This window comes from Dreissena polymorpha, chromosome 2 (genome assembly GCF_020536995.1).
Source record: "Dreissena polymorpha isolate Duluth1 chromosome 2, UMN_Dpol_1.0, whole genome shotgun sequence".
Taxonomy (NCBI): domain Eukaryota; kingdom Metazoa; phylum Mollusca; class Bivalvia; order Myida; family Dreissenidae; genus Dreissena; species Dreissena polymorpha.
Window position 1 is genome coordinate 48,308,125 of NC_068356.1, and position 26,798 is coordinate 48,334,922.

General features: G+C 36.2%; 1 protein-coding gene across 8 annotated transcripts in view; it reads right to left on the reverse strand.

Annotated features, from left to right (window-relative positions):
* LOC127866960 (putative E3 ubiquitin-protein ligase UBR7) overlaps positions 1-26,798 on the reverse strand; it is a 39,190-nt gene that overhangs the window by 10,099 nt on the left and 2,293 nt on the right. The window contains exons 2-10 of one of the 8 annotated variants that reach the window (XM_052407828.1): positions 11,455-11,588; positions 10,054-10,114; positions 9,552-9,647; positions 7,463-7,516; positions 6,023-6,140; positions 3,144-3,466; positions 2,821-2,931; positions 2,149-2,314; positions 306-1,186 (exon numbers count right to left, since the gene is read on the reverse strand). In XM_052407828.1, coding sequence (XP_052263788.1) covers positions 1,029-1,186; positions 2,149-2,314; positions 2,821-2,931; positions 3,144-3,466; positions 6,023-6,140; positions 7,463-7,516; positions 9,552-9,647; positions 10,054-10,114; positions 11,455-11,588 — 1,221 coding nt within the window. In that variant the 3' untranslated portion in view covers positions 306-1,028. Of the gene's footprint in view, positions 1-305; positions 1,187-2,148; positions 2,315-2,820; positions 2,932-3,143; positions 3,467-6,022; positions 6,141-7,462; positions 7,517-9,551; positions 9,648-10,053; positions 10,115-11,454; positions 11,589-14,683; positions 18,663-26,798 lie in introns of those variants that run through there. The other 7 variants (XM_052407829.1, XM_052407831.1, XM_052407827.1 and 4 more) reach the window with 7 other exon arrangements.

A 26,798-nucleotide genomic window follows, 5' to 3' on the forward strand; every position in this document is an offset into this window, starting at 1 on the left:
TTTAACCTTGGTAGCCAGTATTGCATTTTCAATCTCATTTTATTGCTGCAAGTACCAGGATCGTTCCAGTAATTAAGGAATTAAGTGCCCAATGATCTGATAATGTTTCACCACAATTAAAAGTCTTCTGTATGAATGTCTTTAATGGTTATTAACGGTTCTCACAATTACTATAGTATCTTTTTTATTTTATGCTATCGCTCCATGTGACTTTAATATTTGAAGTTTCTTTCCTTAACAGTAATCATTTGCATGGTTGTAGGTCAGAGCGTTCACTAGATATCTTGCAGAAACGAATTGCCTGTCGACCAAACACTCGATTCAACCCTAATAGCTTGCATGTGGTATCAAGTTCACTTGTTTGTATTTTCTTAAAACAGCTCTGATGTTCATAATCATACCTAGCCCATTATTCAAAGGATTTTCTTGCTATACAAACATAAACACACTGTTCAAGTTTGGTAAGATTGCATGAAAAATGAATAATCTATTACATCTGTCATAGTCATTGTTGATGTCAGACTGAAAGGGCCAGACATATGCGAGAAACCAAAGACTTTGGTGGGCTCTTCCTGCTAAAATGAAATAAGAATATGAACAAATACTAATGACACAAAGAATATTTCACTAATAGTAAAAAAACATGTTACTTTTTAAATAAAAAAAGATGTATAGATTGTTTATAAAAGCACGTTGTATTTAATGTTGAATCTTCAAATGTGGTCAGCTGGTAATTTTTAAGAAAATCATGCCTCAATGTTCATTCGATGTAGTTTTAACAATCTTTAAAAAAACACACAATAATTTGCGATAATTTTAAAAACAAAGACTTTTTTAAAAAAGATTCACGTCAAAAGGAAATGGAAGTAACGCACATTTTCTGTTAAAAATAGTCACACATAAGGTCCATTATTTGTATGTCAAATCAAAAATATGCCTATCACAGATAATCCACAAACAAATGTCTGCTGCACATAAGATGTCTGTACACATGTGTATGGTAATGAAATCAGTGACTGTCCGAGAGATTATCTACAAAAGTGTGCAGGGGTGTGCTCAGTTTTCTGCCGCTTTCTCTGCTCCATCTGCGAGAAGAACTCTCTGATATCTTCAGCTCTCACAACTTTCCCATTTTCAGCAAACCGCTTCAAGTAGTCGGACAGTGCTGACTTCATGTCATTGAAACCTGGAAATAAAAACATTATTTCATAGTTTAGATGTACAAAAATGATCAAACACTTGCTATGGAGTATTAACTTCGATACTTGAGTATTAACTCCGATACTCATTGCAATATTCTGTTCTGCAGCAGAATTGTACTGATTCAGTTTATTCGAAGAACAAGTCCAAGCATACCTGTGAAAAGCAGGCATGCATTTAAAAACCTACAAATTGTGTTTAGCAAAAGAATGTTTTTGGATTATATAGGATATTAATAATTCTATAATTTGTACATCTCTTTTTAAATTTACAAAATATCTTGTGAGACCCACACTTGTTGCAGTCACTGATTGGCACATGAAAGGTTTTTCACATTTCAACTACAGAAACACGGACTGGCAGGTAGAGCCAAAAATATGAAAAAGCATTTAACATATGAAAATGTCAGCTTTTTACATTATGGACATATAATTATATTTATGAATATTGGCAAGATTAATTTAAAGCTTAAAAGGTTTAGTAGAAGTAAAGGGGCCTGGGGACCAAGTAAAGACCAAATACTACTGTTATGTTTTTTTTTTATTTGATATGTAGAAGAAACATAGATACAACCATTTCAAGCTGGACTATCCAGTTAAAGCTTAAAAAGTTAAGCACTAGGATGTCTGTTGACTTCCTAATATGAAAAATTCCCAGCAGGGGCCATGACTTAAGTTTTACAAATCTTTAATGCAATATCATATGATGTTATCCCTTTAAGGCTTAGATTTAATAAGCATTTTGACGCATTTGGAGTCCCTTAACAAATCAAATTAAATACCTTTCTTACAAGATTCAAGTTTAAAAGGTTAATTTCAAACCATAAGATACTAATGAGCAGCAAACAGTACTTAAAATTGAACAGCCTGCAAGTAACACATATAGTTGCAAACAGCCTTTTAAGTAGAAAAGGGTTACAGAAGAAAGACCATATTATACCGTACACACCTTGCACCATTTCTATCTGCTGTACGCGGTTCATGCTACCCAGGACCTGCCTCTCACGCTCCTCTTCAGAGGATGGCTCTGATTGGTTGAGGCCTTGATTCTCATACACAGCCACATGGTCGCAGTCATTTATCAGGAACTCTACCTTCTGTTCAGCATACATTGTCTGCAAAACATGGATGCATACAATAGAGATTTTCAAAGCACAATAATTAACAGTTTTCTTATTGGTTATTTATGGTGGTTTTGTAACATGTGGACAAACATTAATGGAGTGGTGTTCTAGATCTAGTGTGTACCTGAATCAGAATTCATGGCCACACGACTATGAACATGAGTTCGTTCTTAAACTTGATCTCTTTTATTTAACAAATGGAAATAAAAAGTAAAAAGTTACAAGCGCTTTCATTAGTATTTTTTATTTGTAAGATACAAAAATTAGTTCAATCAATCATACTTTGGGGTCTGAGGCTACTTGGAAACCACATAGCTTACAATACAAAAATCTTTGACCCATACACAATTTAGAGTGGCAAATGTGTATGAATATCAATGCAAAAGCAAAATTTAATTTATTCACATTTTACATTTATATTGAAGGAAAACTACACAACATATCCATACACGTCAACTATCAAATATCTGCAGAATACTTGCAACAGACCAACTTGCCTTGCAGGGGCTGCATTGACACAACTTGCTCCTAAAGTTGTCTGGCCAGAAAGTGGCAGAATTCCTGTGAGTTACCTCCCTTGTCTGCAGGTCCCGCAACAAACACTGCTCCTGAAATGCATGCGCCTTTCTTTGGGAAAATGGGACTTAATATATGTGCAAAGTGTCATCTCAGATTAGCATGTGCAGTCTGCACAGGCTTATCAGGTGCGGCACTTTCCCCTTAGACTCTATTTTTGTTTAGAAGAGACTTTAATTGAAAAATTCCATAAATCCTAAAAGTGTCCTCCCAAACTGTTATGTTCTGTGTATAATTCACAAACCTTGCTTGTTGAATCACAACTACTGGAAGCTGCACTTCCTGATGTCAGACTGACATCATTAGAAGCAGATAATTCACTTTCTGATGACGTGCCAGACCCATTAGTTCCTGTAAGCAGTCTTGATTCTGAAGAATCTGCCTTCTGGGACTGGGATTCTGTGCTGCTGGTATTCAGACTCGTATCATCACTTCCTGTAGACAGACTGGTTGCAGATTTCTCTGATTCTCTAGACTGGGATACATCACTTGTTAGACTTGAACCAGACTTCTCTACTTCAATCTCTGAAGAATTCACAGAGCTGTCTGACTGGACCACTTGTATATCTGCAATGCATGAAAGCCGTCCTTTTTTAGGGTGCACAAAAATGCAAAGAAAAATTACTTTGCTTCAGTGGTTAAGCTTTAAGATGTCTATGAACTTGCTTTAAGATGTAAATGAACTTGAAACTCTTTTAGATATTAAAACTAACTAACTTAACAGTTAAAGCACTAACGACTCAAAATGTTTTTTAATATAATTTTTTTTGTTAGTGTTTTCACTGATTTTAAGTAGTGTTGAGTTGTACTCAATTTAAAAATGACATATCTTATCATGAAATATTTAATTTCGTAATAATTTTGTCAAGTTGGAAAAGTATCGTTTGTCTTATCATAAATGAGATTAATTAAATTATAAAAATATACAGCAAAATAAAATAAAACAAATCTGTTTTATATAAACATCTCAAATCTATAAATACAAGAAATTTAAACTGATGTCATGACCATTTTGTGGATGATTTAAGTCATGGTGGTTGACATGGGAATGTTTTAACTTCCTCAAAGTTGGAAATCCTACTACACATTTGGGATAGTTCTTGATTTAGCTGTTGGCAATGTATTGGGTAAATTATCAATAATCTTATTTAATTATTTCTGAAATTCTTAAATAATCATTTGTTTTTCCAATAGTGAATGATTGGTTGCAATTTTTATGTTTGTTTAAGCTTACTTTTCTTGTTGTTTGTAGATAAGTTAGGAAAGTGCATTTGCAGTCTTGGCATTAATTTTTTTTAGGCACTAGCCCAGCCGGGCTACCAGCTTGGAAATTTCACTAGCCCGAATCAATTTTAACTAGCCCGAAATAAAAGTTATAATTCTGTTACATTTGTAACTATATTTGCATCAAAGAAACATAGAACAATAAAGATTTAACAAATAAACACTTGATTTTGTTTTATTCACAGTTAATGTCTGACAAAAAATTAAACACAAGGTCTCCTGACATCTCCATTCCATCGTGGTTATCGTTTGAGTCACCGACATCCAGGTCTGACACGTCAGGTGTGCTCTTAAAGGCGGTCTGAAAACAAAAACAATTTTATAACATGAAATGAATTTTCAAATATCTGGAAAAAATAAATGCAATGTCAAACTAAACTAAAACATGTGCATAAGAAGTAGAACAAGAAGGTAACCATTCAGCCCTAACTTCTGAGTCTTCTTAATCTAAACGACATTTGTAGCAGTAGTTCCATTGCCTAAGCCATATCTGTTTTGTCGCCGATTGGACCAGCATCTAAAATTCAGAATGATAACACATTTGAATTTAATGTCAGGATTCTTCCTTGACAGATTAATTTTATCTGTTAAAAACTATACATGTTAGTTAGTGTATGATATTAAATTGCATGTTGTTTGCTTACATTATGTATGAAATGCACTTACCAGCCAGCCAGTCAGCAATGCTAGCTCAGAATCAAATTCTCCAAAATTTGGAGATATCAAAACCGAGCCATGACTGATTATTATTCCATAACAGTTGTAATTTTCGTTTCATTGACTGTTCATAATTTTTGTTGCAATCTTTATTCTCATTTTGCAGTTGATGTTTGTGCGCTGCGTTACGCAGAAAAGACATTAATGTATTGCCGCAAGTTCTCCACCCAGGAGTTATAATAGATATAGCGTCTTGCAAGATTGACTTACAACACTGTTCGATAAGCATCTAATCAATGAGTGGTGAAGAGAAATAACAAATGCTGCTTGCAGTTTTGAAAAAGCGTCTGTATAAATCTATGTCGGACATGATACTAAATTCGGACACAAAAAACTGCACTCGACCAATCAGGCTACCGGCTTGGAATGTTCATTCGACCGACACAAAAATCACTCGACTCGGTCAACGGTCGAGTGGGTTACGTTCAAGACTGCATTTGCCAGGCACAAACACTCCCAAGTTGAGCATAAGATTTGCACCATAAGGCAGATTAAGGCTGAAAGTTTACATGGCATTAATGATTATGAAAGAACAAGAAATGTGTTTGTCAGAAACACCATGTCCCCTTCTGCGCCGCTTTAATTTATTTTATTTTTTTTTACCTTTGACCTTGGAGGATGACCTTGACCTTTCACCACACAAAATGTGCGGCTCCATGAGGTACACATGCATGCCAAATATCAAGTTGCTATCTTCAATATTGCAAAAGTATTCATAAAATGAGCGATTTTGGCCACATATATTTGACCTCTGACCTTAAAGGATGACCTTGACCTTGACCTTTCACCACTCAAAATGTGCAGCTCCATGTGATACACATGCATACCAAATATCAAGTTGCTATCTTGAATATTGAAAAAGTTATTGCAAATGTTAAAGTTGGAGCAAACAGACCAACAGACAGACAGGGCAAATACAATATGTCCCCCACTAAAGTGGGTGGGGGACATAAAAAGGAAACAAGTGTTGCTCCATATTGAACTGCTCATTAGAAAAAACTGAAATCTGGTGTTAATGCTTGCTTAATACTTAAGATTGCATTTTCTGTTTTTGACAGGCATACAATTTTGTCTTCATACACATATTTAACTAAACAAAAATCCTGTTAATAATTTGCATGCCTCTAGGAATCACACCTTTACAGTTGATGAAGTAGGCCCACAAAAAGCTATGCTTATTCATGCACCCCTGGCACACCATCTCGGAGAAGTAAGCCGGGACTTGACAGTCACCCAGGTGCTGCAAAATGGGCAAACAAACAAGCATTTCATAGAGAACCTTGTTTTGATCAAACATAGCAGGACTGGAATATTACAGAAAGACTGAACCTTACAGAAGCTACCGTAAGCATTAAACAGTAAACTATGTGTATACATTGCTTCATTTGTTTACTTTTTTTGAGTTTTCAAAATCTGGTAATACCAAACATAGTCAGAAAAAATCAGATCTGTTATGGCAATATTATATATTATTTAACAATGAAAACAGTTTCTGTTCAAAGCTCAAGGTAAAATACAGTGTCAACAACAGCACCGCATAACGGGTGCCAACGCTCGGCTGCGGGTGCAGTTTTGAATAAATAAAAGCTTGTCAGAAGAATTATTTTTTTATATTAGAGGTCACTGTGACCTTGACCTTTAACCTAGTGACCCAAAAATAGGGGTGTGCAGTGTAGAACTCATCAAGCTGCAACTACACATGAAGTTTCAAAGTTGTAGGTGGAAGCACTTTGATTTTAGAGCCAATGTTTAGGTTTTAGCACAATGCAGGCGAGCTGGCTATGACAATACCTCGGGTTTTCTCTGAAAACAGCCGAGCTAAAAATTACATGCTGATTAAATCAACCAATGAAAATGCACAGAAGACATTCACAAAACTGCACCAATACAGAAACCCCTACTGGTGTAAAGCAGTATCTATTAAAGAGTGAGCATGACATTCAGATAGCCCTTTATTTATACATGCACAATCAAATACTTGATAATCAAATCCCATGCCAAATGATCAGAACAGTGATGGCAATTTCTTTATAAATATGTACTTATATTTAAACAATATTTTATGTACCAAAATACTTGTTGTACTGTATACATGGCTTCATATAATAATAATTTCATAATTTCAGAATTATGTGTTATATATAATTTCTGCTATTGAATCCCACTGTTATTGACATTGTACTGTTTTCATAATTTGTTGTTGACAATGTACATTGTACAAGTCAAAATAAACTGTCTGTCTGTCTGTCTGTTATTGCCAAACTATATGCATTTTCTGCTGAAGTTTGTTGCCATGTTTGTATTTGATTTTAGGAATGGTTAACTGTCATTTAATAGTTGTAGTTATAATTAATCTTATATGCATTTTGTTTTTGAAATACATAGAATCCAAATATTTATCTCACATCAAATTTGTTAAGAACATTCTCCCAAATTAAAATAACAATTATGCCAATCACATTTCCTTGACATGCTATTTTATTGAAATATGTGCTATGTTTATATGGCTATGTACTGATTGTTTTCGCCAATAAAAAAATTGTCTGTCTGTCATATACCTACCCTTCCATGGTACCAATCTTCACAAACTATACACTGGATCATCAGGTCCTCTATCTGAAACAAGAGTGCCAAACTGTCACAAGATACGCCCGTTTTAAGACTTTGGACAACTTGATAAATTTACCATGACCCATATTTGAACTTGACCTACATATCATCTAGACACAACTTCTGACCAAAGTTGGTGAAGATCTGATGAAAACTACTTCAATTAGAGAGCAGACACCATGCTAAATGCTTGAAATGCACTACGGGACCTCGTGACCTAGTTTTTAACCTGGCAAGACCCATATTTGAACTTGACCTACATGTAGATATTGTCTAGACACAACTTCTGACCAAAGTTGGTGAAGATCGGATGAAAACTACTTCAATTAGAGAGCACTTGCTAAATGCTTGAAATGGTTTAAGTGACCCTGTGACCTAGTTTTTGACCTGGAATGACCCATATTCCAACTTGACCTAAATACTGTCTAGATACAACTTCTGACCAAGTTTGGTGAAGATTGGATGAAAACTACTTCAATTAGAGAGTGGACACCATGCTAAATGCTTGAAATGCACTAAGTGACCCTGTGACCTAGTTTTTGACCCAGCATGACCCATATTCGAACTTGACCTAGATATTGTCTAGATACAACTTCTGACCAAGTTTGGTGAAGATCGGATGAATACAATTTGAATTAGAGTCCGGACAAAGTGGCGCCGTTGAAAATGCACTAATTGACCCTATGACCTAGTTTTTGACCCGGCATGACCCATATTCGAACTTGGCCTATATATCAACTAGATGCAACTGCTGACCAAGTTTGGTGAAGATCGGATGAATACAATTTGAAATAGAGTCCGGACAAAGTGGCCCCTTTGAAAATGCACTTATTGACCCTATGACCTAGTTTTTGACCCGGCATGACCCATATTCGAACTTGGCCTAGATATCAACTAGATGCAACTGCTGACCAAGTTTGGTGAAGATCGGATGAATACAATTTGAATTAGAGTCCGGACAAAGTGATGCCTTCCGCCCGCCGCCCGCCGCCCGCCGCCCGCCCGCCCGCCCGCCGCCAAGGGGTTTCACATAATACGTCCCGTATTTATACGGGCGTATAAAAAGTGACAAGAAGATGAAACATAATTATCCCATTAGCACAATCCCCCCCCACCCCCAATTCCATTCAACATTCTTCAGTTAAATGGGAAAATAAGGTCAAGTTGTAACAATTTCGGGTTTAGACTGAATCCACGGTTGCTTAACAACCAAGTCCTTAATATCAGGTACAATTTGGAACAAATCACTTTTATTCCAAGTCAGATTACAAATATCAAAGTGATGCATCATCTGGAATCTAATAAAATTACTTATAGAAGGGGGTTTGCTTTATATTGCAGATTCACACAATGGATAGCAAGATCCACGGAATATCATAAAGAAGCATTATGATAGAGCTTGCAAGGTTAATGATTATTTACAAGTGTATACAATGGCCTATTTTGTCAATTTTATAGATCATTAACAAACTCACCTTTTTTATGCGCCCCCCCCTTTTGAAGAAGGGGGGTATATTGTTTTGCCGGATATCGGTCGGTCTGTCTGTCTGTCGGCAGAACAGTTTGTTTCAAATTAATAACTTGTCAACAATTTGACCGATTGCCTTGATACTTCACATGTGCAGGGTAAAAGGTCAATGTCATTGTCACAATAAGTGTGAAAATCGTTTCCGATCTATAACTCGTCCAAAAATTGACTGATTGGCTTGATCCTTCACATGTGCATTGGCATCCGACAGTAGATGACCCTATTGAAATTTGGGTCACTAGGTCTTAGGCCAAGGTCACTTATTACAATACTATAATATTATCAACCCATTTACTATAACGATGATTAAACAGAGGTGCATAATTCTGTGTCAAGTACAAACTTATTTAAGTGGCTTCAATTGAATCTCTCCAGTATATCCTCAGTTATGCTACTCAGTAGAATTTGGACAGACATAATGACGGATGAAAAATACAATAACTCATCAAAAAGCTGAAACGCCTATCCAAACTTGTATGGTTTAGAGCTACTGTATATTGTTTCCCCACACACCTCATCCTCAGGATCCGGGTACGGCCGGGCGCACACACAGTACAGGCCTTTGAAGTTCTGGTTGTAAACATTATCTGTATTCTCAGGTCCCTTGTCCTACACATTGATGGAAAATAAAACATGAAAATCAAATGCTGAAAATAACACTAATTGCCAGCAGAATTTGAGCAATAATATGAGGCACATCAACTTATATGGGTTACCAAGGTCTTTTTCCTATTTAAATTAGCTTCAATTTAGTTCTAAGTGTTAACATAGAATTATGGCCGTAATTATGTATTTTAATATTTATAAATTTTTAACACAATATTATAAACTGGAATTTTATTGTAGGTTTATAATTAAATTGCAATTTTATCTGATAAATATTCTCCTCCTACTTCGTTATTTAGCATTATTTAACCCAATTCCAAACATCTGTTTCAACGATTCCAAGAAAAAACTAAAAAGCATATAAAGGTTTGCGGAACTTTATATTACACTACCTACAAGTTGTACTTACAGGACATAGCTTGCAGGTCAGGTTTAGGAACTTGCTATTCCCACAGTCACAGCGAAAATTCCTAAAGGCATGAGAAGATAAACTATAAATTTGTACTCTTCAAAGCAATACAATAAGTTTGCAAAATTAACAAGAGTGCCAAACTGTCACAAGATACGCTCTTTTGAAGGTTTTGGACAACTTGATAACTTTACCATGACCCATATTTGAACTTGACCTACATATCATCTAGACACAACTTCTGACCAAATTTGGTGAAGATCAGATGAAAACTACTTCAATCAGAGAGCGGACACCATGCTAAATGCTTGAAATGCACTAAGTGACCTCGTGATCTAGGTTTTGACCCGGCATGACCCATATTTGAACTTGACCTAGATATTGTCTAGACACAACTTCTGACCAAATTTGGTGAAGATTGGATGAAAACTACTTCAATTAGAGAGCGGACACCATGCTTAATGCTTGAAATGCACTAAGTGACCCTGTGACCTAGTTTTTGACCCTGCATGACCCATATTTGAACTTGACCTAGATATTGTCTAGATACAACTTCTGACCAAGTATGGTGATTATCAGATGAAAACTACTTCTATTACAGAGCGGACACCATGCTAAATGCTTGAAATGCACTAAGTGACCCCATGACCTCGTTTTTGACCCGGCATGACCCATATTGGAACTTGACCTAGATATTGTCCAGATACAACTTCTGACCAAGTTTGGTGAAGATCGGATAAAAACTACTTTAATGAGAGAGCAGACACCATGCTAAATGCTTGAAATGCACTAAGTGACCCTGTAACCTAGTTTTTGACCCAGCATAACCCATATTCAAACTTGACCTAGATATTGTCTAGATAAAACTTTTGACCAAGTTTGGTGAAGATCGGATGAAAACTATTTGAATTAGAGAGCGGACACTGCTGTGGACGCCGCCCGCACGCCGCCAAGGTGAAACTATAATACGTCCTGTTTTTTTTTTATAAACAGGCGTATAAAAATTAATTATACATAATAATCCTCAATCAAATCGTAAAAACACTTTTTTTTGTTATGGAAGTAATTTCCAAAAAAGCCTATCACATAAAAACTTGTCACATGATGGAATAGCAAAAATAAGGTTTAGTTTAAGCAAGATGAAAAGATTTCATTTAAAAAGAAACAAAGTCTATTGTTTGTGAATGTGATAAAAACCAAACACATCCAGATACATGTGATGTTTGTGTACCATGACAAACATATAACTGCCTGCAAGAGAGACCATGACCTTACTGCAAAATGTCAAAAATAAAGACCAGTAATTTCAAGTTAGACTTACTAGCAGGCTTTGGAGAACATCAAAATGAAAACATTTTGAGAGCACAAAAGCAAATGTTTGTAGTTGTAGTGTACACTTACCTCTTTGTGTAGAGTTCATACAGGTCATGCCCCTCATGGCAAGCATAGCTACAGGCCAGACACACCCCTGCAGAGGCACCATCCTTGGTATTGCAAGTAGAACAGGCGTACAGAGCTTGCCTTGGTACATAGCCCTAGATCAACGAGTACAATCAAATGAGTCTCGTTCCGGAAAAAACTGGGATTTATACATGTGTGTTAAGTGTCATCCCAGATTGGCCTGTGCAGTCCGCACTTGCTTATCTATGAAAACACTTTACCCTGTCATGGAATGTTTTGTTTAAGGAGGTCTCTTTTAAACAATAATCCAGTTTATGCCCACATGCATAAAGCCTACTTTCTCCAGAAAGAGGCTCCCAATGTGATGGATAGAAGTACATCTACAGTAAACAATAGACCCTAGTGAACGCCAATGTCTGTACCAGACAATCACATTCAATGGTGTAAAGCTCTAGACAATGTTTATCATGGTTACATTTTCTAAAAGATGCATATGTACAGTAAAACAAAAGATCTTAAATTAAAGGTCAAATGATCAATAACCTTTTGTAAGCCATGGCAGTAGCCAAAATGTCCAATGGCTACTAAAATCTTAAAGTCCCAACACAAAATTTTGAAAATATTACACAATTAAGGAAATTTTTTCCCTTTCAAAGGTAACCATTTAAAATGACACACATTTGTGCTACTGCATGTGTAATTCAGATTGCATAGCGCCTGCTCAGAAACTAATAATTAACAATAATAAGCTGGTATGATCTATTAACTGAGATTTTCACAAAAAAAAATTAAAACAAGAAACAGTCCGAGACAGGTGATGCTCCCCAAAGTTTTTTTTGTCACAATATTGCACAATATATATTCAGATAAAAGGAAACGTCTTGAGGGCACAGTAGTTGGGGGGACAATAATTTTTTTATATAAAAATTTAAAGGGCCATAACTCTGTGAAAAATCATCCGACCAGAACCCGCTGATAATATGCACATCTCCTCTTGGTAGTGAAGCTTCCCATACAGTTTAATTGAATTCCGGTCATTAGTTGCTGAGAAATAGCCCAGACAAGAATTGCACTATATGTACAGTTAATGGAAAATTTCAAAGAGCCATAACTCTGTGAAAAATCATCCGACCAGAACCCGCTGATGATATGCACATCTCCTCTTGGTAGTGAAGCCTCCCATAAAGTTTCATTGAATTCCGGTCATTAGCTGCTGTGAAATAGCCCGGACAAGAATTGCAATATATGTACAGTTAATGGAAAATTTCGAAGTGCCATAACTCTGTGAACAAGAAATGTGTCCACAGGACACGGATGCCCCCAACTGTAACTTTGTCACTACATAAAAGTATAACTGTGTAAACGCTTGGTAGAAGTTATTAGCTTTTTTCAAATCCTAAACGCAGATTTCGAACCTAAACACGGACCCTAAGTTCAAGGTCAAGGTCACAGGGGTCAAAATTTGTTTGCGTATGGAAAGACCTTGTCCATATACACATGCATGCCAAATATGAAATTGCTATCAGAAGCGACATAGAAGTTATGAGCATTTGCGAAATCTAAACGCAAAGTGTGACGGACAGACGGAAGGACCGACAAACGGACAGTCTGATCACTATATGCCCTCCTTTGGGGGCATAAAAATGTCTTAGAATATCAAAATAAATCAGAAAGCCACATAAACTAGAGAGCTGACAACATGCTTAATCCTTGAAATGCACTAAGTGACCCCGTGACCTAGTTTTTGACCCGGCATGACCCATATTCGAACTTGACCTAGATATTGTCTTGATACAACTTCTTACCGAGTTTAGTAAAGATCAGATGAAAACTACTTCAATTAGAGAGCGGACACCATGCTAAATCCTTGAAATGCACTAAGTGACCCAGTGACCTAGTTTTTGACATGGCATGACCCATATTCGAACTTGACCTAGATAATGTCTTGATACAACTTCTGACCAAGTTTAGTAACGATCAGATGAAAACTACTTCAATTAGAGAGCGGACACAATGCTAAATCCTTGAAATGCACTAAGTGACCCCGTGACCTAGTTTTTGATCCTGCATGACCCATATTCGAACTTGACCTAGATATTGTTTGGATACAACTTCTGACCAAGTTTGGTAAAGATCACATGAAAACAATTTGAATTAGAGAGCGGACACGAAGTGTGACCGACCGACCGACCGACCAACCGACCGACGAACAGTGCGAAAACTATATACCCCCTTTTCTTCGAAATGGGGGCATAAAAATCATCCGACCAGAACCCGCAGATAATATGCACATCTTCTCTTGGTAGTGAAGCTTCCCATAAAGTTTCATTGAATTGTGGTCATTAGTTGCTGAGAAATAGCCCGGACAAAAATTGTGCACGGATGGACACACGGACAAACTTGCTAGATTTCATATGGGTAAAAGCTGTGCGTTGACTGCTTATCAATTTTTGACATTTCTATATGCAGCATGCAACTCAATTTGTTTGCTCTGAATCATCTATTAGTGTGATCATATTTTCTTAAATTTAAATTAACTAAAAAGCTCCACATATGCTTTTGAGCAGGTAACTTCTTGTTATACACAACTAACTCAATTAATTTTGTGGCATATTGTTCTAAATATTTTCATAACTTCAGCAAAATAACTGTATTTGCTATTTTTAAGCATTACCTTTATCTGTTTCTAGGTCTAAAACATGCTTTATTTTAACTCACAACAGCTTGAACTAGACAATGATGTCAGTAAGAGACCGATTCTTAACAAATGGGATCAGTTATTAGACACATCTTCTGAGTGAACAAAACCCGCCTGCAACTAAACATATATGTGTGACGTTGCTGCTTCCGTCAAAGGCGATGTAACGTGAAACAGATTTTCTGTTCAATGTTTGGAAATGTCAAATATTTTGGTGTTATTTTTTTTTCTGATATTGTCCTCATTTTTTATTCTCTAAAAGCGATTTATTTTTCTATTTAGCAGATTTTTAAATTCAAAACTTCTAAAAATGTTTTTCAAGCAATCAAAAATCAAACTTGAAATTTAAGTTTTTTTAAACAGGATTATATATTTTGCTATATCTAACAACTATCTACTGATTTGTTTTGGATTAATTCATTACAAAACTTGTTAAATTTACTGTTTAGTTCAGTAACGTGTTCATGTAAAAGCATTCACATTTGTGTTACACAATAATTTGCAGACATTTTGTAATGACAAAAAGAGATGTTTCTTCTTCTAACTTTTAATCAAATCTAAAGTAATAACAATATTTTCAAGCAATACAAAAAAGTGTTTTATATCAACTGAAATGACTTTATCAACAATCAATTTTATGGAAGGCTTTTGGGTCAGTACATATTATATTACAACATCATTATTAAACCCTTATTACATGCATAACAAAGTTAAACAAGAAGTATCATTGAAAACGATGGATGCTCCCTGATGATGCGCTTTTTCAACCTATGTGTTAACAACCACCTAAATAAAATATATTATTAGCCTCTGTGACCTTGACACCATATGACATCAAGCGTCATTAAAAGGTAGGTCTATGCAAGGTTCCTACATGCCAAATATTGAAGGCGCTATGGGAAACTGTAACAAAAGTGTGACGGACAAATATATTATTAGCCTCGGTGACCTTGACCTTGACCCCAGTGACTTCACACTTCATCAAAAGGTAGAGGTCCATGCAAGGTACCTACATGCCAAATATGAAAGAGATTGGTAAATTATTGAAGGCCCTATGAGAAACGGTAACAAAAGCGTGACGGAAAATATATTATTAGCCTCTGTGACCTTGACCCCAGTGACCTCAAACCTCATCAAAAGGTAGAGGTCCATTCAAGGTACCTACATAGCAAATATGTAAGAGATTGGTTAAGTATTGAAGGCGCTTTTAGAAACTGTAACAAAAGGGTGAAGGAAAATCTATTATTAGCCTCAATGACCTTGACCTTGAACCCAGTGACCTCAAACCTTATTAAAAGGTAGAGGTCCATGCAAGGTACCTATATTGAAAATATGTAAGAGATCGGTAAAGTATTGAAGGCGCTATTAGAAACTGTAACAAAAGTGTGAAGGAAAATCTATTATTAGCCTCGGTGACCTTGACCCCCAGTGACCTTAAACCTCATCAAAAGGTAGAGGTCCATGCAAGGTACCTACATGCCAAATATGAAAGAGATCTGTAAAGTATTGAAGGCCCTATGAGAAACTGTAACAAGGGACAAAATTGTCACAAAACCAAGGTTTTCAAAGTCTGATAAAGGGAGACAACTCAAACTGAACTGATTGTTTATAATTCTACCAGGGCAAGTAACTTGTTTTCTATATACAGGAAGGCAAACTACTGTGGGTTATTACCCCGATATACCAACGGAGATAAGTATGACGTCACTTTGATTGTCCGCGCACTGTTTATGAATGAAGACAACGTCATTTGATTGTCATTGTTATGGTGACATCACGTTTTCGTGGAAAAGTGGAGGCGTTCGGTTAATGTAATTCTCATTTAATTTAATAAACTTTATATTGCAGATAACTTATTAACGAAATCATGTTAGAATCAAAATAAACAACTTGTAAGCGTTGGTTATTGCAGTAATAACCAACAATATGTTGTTCCGATGCTTGTTATCAAACCACTCGGGCTACGCCCTCGTGGTTTAATTCCCACACATCGGAACTCCATACCGTTGGTTATTACCGCAATAACCAACGGTTACTGTCGATTATTTCTTAATTAACCCTCTTTGTTTCAAAATAAATCTATTTTTAATCGTGGCGACCTTGACCTTGGAGATATTGACGTAATTCTTTCACACCGTCCAATGATGGTGAACAAATGTGCCAAATGATTTTAAAATCTCACAATGAATGACATAGTTATGGCCTGGACAAGCTCATTTATGGCCATTTTGACCTTTGAACTCAAAGTGTGACCTTGACCTTGGAGGTATTGACGTGATTCTTTCGTGCGACACACCGTCGAATGATGGTGAACAAATGTGCCAAATGATTTTAAAATCTCACAATGAATGACATAGTTATGGCTTGGACAAGCTAATTTATGGCCAATTTTGACCTTTGAACTCAAAGTGTGACCTTGACCTTGGAGATATCGACGTAATTCTTTCGCGCGACACACTTTCTAATGATGGTGAACAAATGTGCCAAATGATTTTAAAATCTCACAATGAACGACAAAGTTATGGCCCGGACAAGATTGTTCCACCCGCCCGCAACCCCGCCAACATTCACCAATCTAATAACCAGTTTTTTCCTTCGGAAAACCTGGTTAACAAAAGCGTGGCGGAAAAAAAAATATTAGCCTCGGTGACCTTGACCCCAGTGACCTCATCAAAAGGTAGAGGTCCATGCAAGTTACCTACATTGCAAATATGTAAGAGTTCGGTAAAGTATTGAAGGCGCTTTGAGAAACAGTAACAAAAGAGTGACGGAAGGAAGTAAGGACAAACTGGCAACTATATGCTCCGCCGAAATTTTATTTCGGGGAGCATAAAAATCTGTTTCCTTACTAAAAGGGACCATTTCACTTTTTGATAAATTGAAAAAATTGTTTCAGATTTGCAAATTTTCGTTGTAGTTGTAATTTACTTTCTCATCTGATGTGTCTGCAGAAAAAAGGTTAGATAACAGAAATATTACATCAAACAAGAACAAACTAAGATCTGATGTAACATTTAAAGTAATAACATTTATAACAGTTAAATACATGGAATTTTAGCCATCATATAAAATAAATATGACAGATAAATTCAAGTGCTGGCCAATTTTAACTGTCAATATGCAACAAATGGTATCATATTCATTCATTTTTATTGAGATTTCTAATGATCTTGACTGGTGGGGGTAATTTCTTTTTAGGTTGCCTCATTACTGTTGTTCTTCTTCTGGGGTTCAATAATGATGTTGCATTGTCAGTACATGTACTTGGTCCTGCCACCACCTCAGAGACCTGGTCGCTCTGCTTTATGTGTGTATTGACGTGTATTGTAACTGGGGCTGTCTGAACATCATTAATTTCATTGACATTGCAAGGATATATGCCCATATTCCTAAAGGCTGATGTAATGTTGTCCACACAGAATGCCTCAGTGAAGGGCTTAGCAGTGAGCCTACCAATGTCTCTGGGTTTTATGGACATTCCTGGGTTGGAACACAAGAAGGAAAGGCATTCACTATGATAAAACTCCTTCATAGGTCCAAACACCCCCATATCTAGCGGGTGTGTGAGATGTCTGGAGTGTGTGGGTAGAACAAACAATATAACATTTCTTTCCACTGCCCATGTGGTCAGTGTCAGAGAAAGATGACTCTTGTGTCCATCATACAATATTAGTGTGATTGGGTTGTCACCAGTGTTCACACTCAAGGCCGCATACTGGGCTAGATGGCTTGTCACATACTCTTCAAATATGCCCATTTTACTCCAATCGCTGCCTGACATTTTTCCCACTGAACCTGCCACTGTGCCTTCCAAGAAGCTGTCATTCCATCTCTTCCCTGGGAAAATGTAAAAGGGTGGGGCATGGTTGCCTTCAGCATTGATACCAACCACCATGGTAACTGTCTTAGCCGGGAGAGAGGTCACTACTTGGGCTTTTGAATCTTTTGCAATCTTTGAGGGTGAATGTTCTGATGAGAAACTGGACTCATCCACAATCCATATACGTTCTGGGGCATCAAGCAGACCATTGCGATGTAGAATACTGCCTAGCTCCCTGCAGTAGCCGTCAATGATGACCTCAGATGTGGTCTTTGTCCGTGGAAGACCAACCTTCTTCAGCTTTAAAGCTTTTAGTTGAGGCCAACGCTGCTCAAATCCATAAAACCAGTCAGAGCTAAGCTTTCCCTTGGCCCTAACATTCTTCCCCAGAGAGCGGGCAAAATCTGCAGCCATGCATCTTATGTCATTCACTGAACATCTGTACCCAATCTTGGCAATTAAAAGAATATGGTCTGCCAATTTACTCTCCTCTTCACAGGTTAAGAGTCTCTCTGCTCCTAGTTTACAGTCAATGTCCACTTTGTACCTTGTTCTGTCCCTTAACGTAGACTCAGGGATATTGTAGAGCCTTGAGGCTCGATACACCGACATTCCTTTGAGGGTAGCATCAAAAGCTCTCTTGAGGTTGTCCTTATCATAAGGCTTTTTCCTGCGATTTAAAACTCTGGCCTGGAAAATAATTTTAGTTTAAGTTTAGTTCAGTCCCTAAACTCTATTTATAAACAAGACTATTGCCAAGCAATATATGTCCCCTACCAGCTCCACCATTGTCAGAAATATTTATTTTTTTTGCCATAGCAACCAATTTTTTTTACGTAGGAACAAAATGAAATGACTTGCATAATGTCCTTATTGCCATCTATCCATGTTTCAAGTTTCATGAAAAAATATTAAGAACTTTTTAAAGTTATCGCAGGATCTAGAAAAGTGTGACAGACAGATTGACAGACTGACAGACACACAGAGCGCAAACCATAAAGTCCCGCTCCGGTGAAACCGGTAGGGGACAATAAACATTTATGTGTAGTAGACACTTACCTATTTTATTTTTTTAAGGAGGTGTGCAACCTCACAAAAAATTAAAAATATTGTTTTCTACCCAAGCACTTGCGAGCAGACAAACACAACACACTAACAAGAGATGTGTTCGTCAGAAACACAATGCCCCCTATATATATTTTTTTACCTTTGACCTTGAAGGATGACCTTGACCTTGAACTTCCACCACTCAAAATATGCAGCTTCATGAGATACACATGCATGCCAAATATCAAGTTGTTATCTTCAGTATTGCAAAAGTTATGGCCAACGTTAAAGTGTTTTTTTCGGACAGACGGACAGACTGACATACTGAGGGACAGTTCAACTGCTGTATGCCACCCTACCGGGGGCATAAAAAGTTGAAATTGGCAACTAAATTCGATATGGATTTTTAGAAGCTTTGAGCTTAAAATTATGTTTAAATGGTTATTTTTTATATTTACTTACCAAGAATCAATTCATACAAGCAGCTTGAGATGTTTCCTGTCAGATTTGACATGGGGTTGCCCAGGTTTGTTTGTCAACAAAATCGAGACAACGCATTTAAAAAGTTTCAAGAACAGCTGGTAGCAGGCTGTTTCGACCTTAAGCTTTTTTGAACAAGTCCTAAAACCTGAGAGTCTTGGGCCCAGATCTTATTTGGCCAAAAATCGACCCAGCTTATTCCTTCATATATTTAATTATACAATTTGTTTAAAATTAATCAAACACAATTATTGTTTTACAAACTGTGTCTTATTTCTGTAACTAATTTGGTTAATTGCTGCTTTGTTTGTTTGTTGAATATTGCTTCTTATTATAAAAGATTAAAGGAATTTAATTTAAATAACATTACCGTTTAACGAAATGTAACCAATTTATGTTTTTGTGTCAGTTTTTCAATAGAATCCATTGTTGGTTTTTGTTGAATATTGGTTTTGTTTATAATTGATAAAAGGTGTTTATGATTTGACCTCTGTGACAGATGGCAGCATTGCATGTGCAATACAGGTGTTTATGCAAACTATATCGCCTATACCAACCTTTCTAAAATTCTACGATATTTGACAGTCAGTTTTAGTTCTCTATTGATAATAAGAATGAAAACATAAAAAAATAGTAAAATTGATGATAATTTGTAAAAAATATTTTCCCACAGTTTGGAACAACCAACCTTTCTTTATATCAGTTGCTTTATAAAAATGTTTATCTCTGTAAACATCAAAATAATGGATTGTGTCGACAATGTCAAAGCGCCATCTTGAAAGTTAGGTTAACATAAGGTTCTTCTTGAGTCATGAGTTCTGATATCATAAGCTGTTCCAATTTCAAGATTTTAAGTTACTTAATAGAAACACAATATGAACAATACATAAATGAAAAATATGTTTGTATTTGATAAGCATGTATTGATCTGTGATGCATTGAAATATTAACCTGTCTTTTAACCAGCAAAACAAAACATTCCCAAAACAATTTAAAATTCACCTGACATTCGGTCCTGTGGACTTAAAGGACTGGACTGGGATTCATAGAACCCAAACATCATGTCACCGACTCAAATTAAGTGACATAATGATAATTGGAAAATTAAAATGGAAAATAAACAACACAACACTGAACAATAAACACTAACAAATCACAACAAACTCACAGTATTCTAAAGAACAATATTTAAACCAAAAATAAGTTAAAAACACTGCAATGTCTCAATTGAAAATTCAATAATTGTAAACTGGTATGCAAATTGCTATTAAAACAAATGCTTTCATATGCTGAAAGTTCAGTTTGACAGTGACTGAAGAATGTAAATAAATTATTTTACAAAGTGACACAACGAATCACATTTATACTCGGGCCAAACAAAACCAATTGTACAGTTCGGTACAAAACCAATTGTACAGTTTGGGTAACGGCTGAAAAAACATTAGGTAGGGTAGGTAGGTATTTTTTTTGGTCTTTGCAATGGCTCACATGCTTTTGCAATGGCTATAGTGTTTATATATATTTTTTTAATCATACATTGTCATTTTGTTTCAGAAAATGCCCATAATTCCATCATACTAACCTCTTCATTCAGTTATTGAATCACCCATCCACATGGATCAATAATTAATATTAATATATTTACCTTGCAATGTCCATTTAAGTTCCATGCTGTTTCATGTACAGCAGGAGAAACATAATAAAGCAATATATGCGCAAGAATCTGATTATACACAGATCCACTAACAAATAGGTGAGACCATGTTTGTCTTATCCCGTTTTCTAACCATAATCTTGTCAACTTTTTTGACTTTTATACGAATAAACTGAACGCTAACAATTTGCAAACACTTGTTTCCGTGACAGTATCTTCAGGGCTTGACATTAACTTTTTTTACCTACTGACCCAAAGGACCACCAGCTTTCAGAAATTACTGGTCCTCAGAGATTTCAAGTGGTCCGACAATTTCTATGTCATTTTACTACCTAAATTTCAACTAACTTTCCAGATTATCCACATTGCATTGTGCATTTATAAAAAGAAAACTATACTATCTCTAAACTATCTCTTATTCTTTTAATATTTTCGCTGTACTTCAAGCTTCTCGTCATTAGTTTTAGGGTTTTTGGCGGAGGTTCACCCCCCCCCTTAATCTTGAAAATACGCACCTTTACTCTCCGGCAATAGTAAAACATTATTCGGGCGCCCTCCAGTGAAAATTCGCACAATAAACAAAGTATATTCTGATGGTACTAAGATCGATAAAATGCTGATTTTTGCTGCTTTTTCAAAATAATAAATACCATTTTGTTCATTTCTCAATCCGAACACTTCGAATTTTATGTTAATTTGTGTATCGTTCACTGCGAAGTCTGGAGACATTTGCGGAACGCAAATCGATTTTTTTGATCCGGCAAAAGGTTTTTGTCATCCGGGCATGTTGCTATTTTTATCCTGGTCTCGAGTCGGCCCATAAAATAATGATATGAAAATATCGGTTTAATATGAACATATAGATGTTTTATTGATGAAAACGGCTTTCCACCAGTATTTCACAATAAGGCCTAAAAAAAATAATGTTGTGGTTCTGGTAACATTGCCAAAATTTCTAGGTAGGGTAGGTCAATTTTTTTCACATAAAACCTCTATGTACACCATAGAAAAGTGTTCCCATTATTGTGTAGTGATCTTCTTTGTATATTTATCATTTTAACAGCTATCTTTTTCAGCCAGGTGAGATTAAACCTATGATAAAAACCAACAAAACAACCACCATGATTCCGGTTTACACCCAAAAACTAAGTTTAATACGGGTGTATGAACGTAATGATTGCAGCTTGCTTAAAGAATATATCAATGTTATTAAATCACATAATCGAAAGTTACTAAAATCACTGTTTTACCCCACCCATTTACGATCGCATGAAACTTACCCAGTGCTGGGGGGGTGTGGGCTGCACCCTCCATACGTTATTTCTATTACATTTGTAGAGTGAAATGACGTTATTTGGTGCGATATGATTCTTCAAGAAAAAAAAAAACAGCAATGACGTCATTGATAACGACATTAAAAAAATGTTTTACCCTTTCCCGCATAGATACGCATAATCCTGTCTCGATCGATTCCGTTTCAATATTACTTTCTATCTATTACTGCATATACTTACCACTTTTCCCGTCGCTACTCATTACCCGATCATCCCGTATATTCCAGTTTTCAAGAAAATTCTAATAAATACGATAAAAGTGCTCAAGAATTTCAAGAAACACAACAATTCGCCATTTTTCTTAAGTATCAAATAAATTTTGGCATTTGTTACTATTTAAAAATGTGATGAAATAACGTCCAATCGGGGCGGGGTTTTTTCCTCTGAACACGTGTAAATCGCCTAACATGATGTTAATTTTTTATACAACACAAAATACATCCACACTTTCCATGCGACGTTCTACATGTCTGCATAATTTTTGCGCGCTTTTATTGAGACAAAGGATAAAGCACTGTTTATTTGACGATAGAATTTGTAAATGTGGCGTTAGCATTAAAATTCGGAAGCGTGTTTCGGATTACAAATTTAATAATGCTCATTTGAGAATCAAACGAAACATTTACAGTTGTGCGTAGTTAATTAAACAATAATTTGTTAAAGAGCATTACGTGTCGAATAAATGTTTTGACCATATTATGCTTGAAATGCACAATATCCACAAGGATTTCACCCGATTGCCATCATCTGTCTTCTAATTAAGTGTCCGAGATTTCATCGTGGAGGTGTACACCGTAGGGACCGATGAGTGTGTTAGATAACAAAGCCAACAAACTGCCATAAAATCACACACTTATGAAAATTACTTTACTTGTCGTCTGCATGATTTTACTGCAGGTACAGGTATGACTGCTTACGAGTGTTGTCGCTCATTCAAAGCGTGCACTCTCATTGGCAAATTACTACGACAATCCCCTTAAGGCGGGCTTTAGGTAGGTAAAGAAATACATGACGTAATTGACAGAGGATCATAAATCGGCTCTCACAATTTTCGGTTTAGTCGATATCGCTTTGATATTTATCCTACTAAAAAACGGTAAAAAAAGTTTAGGGTCAGCACGGTCAATAAAAACTTTAGGGTCGGCGCATTTTCCTAGGTAGGGTCGGGTGACCGGAACCACAACATTTATTTTTTTAGGCCTAAGCTGGCCAGGATTTTTAACTGGTCCGACGGATTAACCAAATTTCTAGTTTCACTGGTCCTCCCTATTTTTTTACTGACCCAGGGTAAGGCTCGAAATTAACACTCGCACACTCGCAAATTTCGAGTGAAAAATACCAATTGCGAGTTAAGTTTTAAGCCACTAGTATTTTTTTGCGAGTTAAGAAATAGTGAAAAGAGTAATATTGCTTAATGCACTCAACGTCGTGAATGATAAACCGTAGGTCAATTTATAGAACGTCCGAATGCCCGTATGCTTTAGCGCGCACTTTGTATGTAGACTGGTATACTTATAGTACAGATACGTGGATGGTATTGGTACACAGAACGTGAAACAGTCAATTATTCACACGTGTTTATTGAACTTGAACAGACATAGCGTCGAAGCGAGATATAACTAGTTTCTTTTTGCCCACAGACGGAAATAACAATACGAAAGATAAAGCAAAGTTAACCGTTGAGTTAGAAGAACTTAATATAAAACTAAAATTTGCAAGAATGTTTTTGATTTTGCGAGTAAGTATTGTAAAGCTGCTCGCAATGTTTTGCAAGTAGAAAAAAAAGTTAAATTCGAGCCCTGCCCAGGGTCAACGGACCACCGTTAGTGTCGAGCCCTGTATCTTCCGTGACATACAGCCATCCACTGAGTAAATTACTAAAAAATATGTTGTTTGTATCTAAAACGTTTTATACAGCATTGATTATCACAGACATTTCATCTCCATCGTTAATTTGATCGTTATTTGCCATTTTTTGCCATTTTTTGCCGAGCGTTACAATTAATTTTCTGTATAGTTAGCCATCTTGAGAAAATGCTGCAAGCGACAGGTGCGCATAGCAACATAAAAGATATTCATCAAAATGCTGGCAGAATCCATTATTTTAGCGTAGGAAAAAAACCATGTAAAATCGGATGATTAATAACGAAAGTGAAAGTGGCAAATGCATGATTATTTTCGGGCACTATCGACTAGGGCTGTCACGATACGCCGTGAGCGTACCGCGGTATATCGTGGTACGGCAACACTGTATCGCGGTACGTACCGCGATATTTTACAGAATATGTATCTGTGAAGAAAACAGCAGAATAACAAGTTTTACAAACTTTATTAAACTCAATAATCAGAAAACACTTGTATCATAGTATGACTAGAAACTGTAAAAGGAACTGTAATAAACTTGATAGAAGTAGTCATTGTTATTGTTCGCGTCTTTTTCTAAAATGTCCGCCATGTTGTTTACAATAGCTGTGACTACGATCTGTGTAAATCGAATGCTTCAAGGGCATGTTCAAAATGCGGAGTCAGCGGGCCCAGTATTGAAAATCCGTAGCGTTCTGACTCTTCCTCGACTTATTCAGAATCTTAAGATAATATGATTCGGAAGTGCCATTCTTTGAACAATCGATATACTAAAGAAAGAAAATAAGAAATAGAATAAACATCTTTTGGATAATTATGAACTTATTTGCAAAGGAAATCTGTCCCTAATTCCAAAAAAGGTACGGACCCATACATCGCCGTATTTTAAACGTGAAAGTTAAACATCTACAAGTGGAAGCGCTTGCTTGACCTGGATATTAAATGATTATTTATTTAGCCCTTTTGAATCGCTTCTACATTTTTCAAAAAGATATCTATATCAAAACTAGTGACCTCAAAATCAATAGGGGTCATCTTCAAGTCATGATCAATCTACCCATAAAGTTTCATGATCCTAGGCGTATGCGTTCTTGAGTTATCATCCGGAAACCATTTTACTATTTCGGGTCACCGTGACCTTGACCTTTGACCTAGTGACCTCAAAATCAATAGGGGTCATCGGCGAGTCATGATCAATGTACCTATGAAGTTTCATGATCCTAGGCGTATGCGTTCTTGAGTTATCATTCAAAAACCATTTTACTATTTCAGATCATTGTGACCTTGACCTTTGACCTAGTGACCTCAAAATCAATAGGGGTCATCTGCGAGTCATGATCAATGTACCTATGAAGTTTCATGATCCTAGGCCCAAGCGTTCTTGAGTTATCGTCTGACAACCACCTGGTTGACGGACCGACAGACCGACCGACAGACCGACCAACAGACCGACATGAGCAAAGCAATATACCCCCTCTTCTTCGAAGGGGGGCATAATAATTATGTATAACGCCGTACCGCGGTGCGATTTTTTTCACGACATGCACTGCGATAAACTGATATACCGGTGAATCGTGACAGCCCTACTATCGACAGTACCCAGGATTTTTTCCGAGATCATTTTTTTACAAGACGAAAAAAAGTAAGGTCGGGACCAAAATTGTAGGTAGGGTCGGGTTACCCCGAACCATACAATTGATTTTGTTTGGCCTTGTTAGGAATCAATTAAGTACCTAAACAACAGAAAACATGTGGGATAGCAATAACAGAATTTAACAGACTACGTTTTTAAAGCGGGTGTATACGATCTTGTCAAATATTTATTAATTAATATAAAATGTGTAAAAAACTAATTAAACATATATTTCAATATAAACTAAAATAAAAGTTAAGAATAACATGTGTTGAAAAATGCGAAATAAGCCAGATATTTAATTCTGAAATCGAAAAAGGCTGTACAGCCGAATTCGCCAGCATGTATAGCATGCATGTACGATGTGAATCTAAATTTAGTTTAACGGTTCATTTGAAATTCCTGCAGCGATATCGATTCATACGACACACGAACACTTACTAAAAAGACGAATGCATCGGTTATTGTAGGAAAATATGTACGAATTATCTTCGTCACAGTCAGCTCGGGGCGCTAATTTGTATTTGCTGCATTTTATGAAATTCGTCTTAAATGTATCATTTTTCTTGCATATTGTGTGTTATTATAACATATTTGTATCAATATATTACAATTCAACACATATAAAAATCGTATAATCTCGCTTTAAAGCACCAAGCATTTATAGGTATTTACTATTTAGAAAATTTCAATGACAAAGAGAAATTAGGAACTCTTATTGAAACAACTATACAAGGGACAAAATTGTCACAAAACCAGGTTTTCATTGTGAAAAAAAATCTGATAAAGGGAGAAAACTCAAACTGAACTTTTGA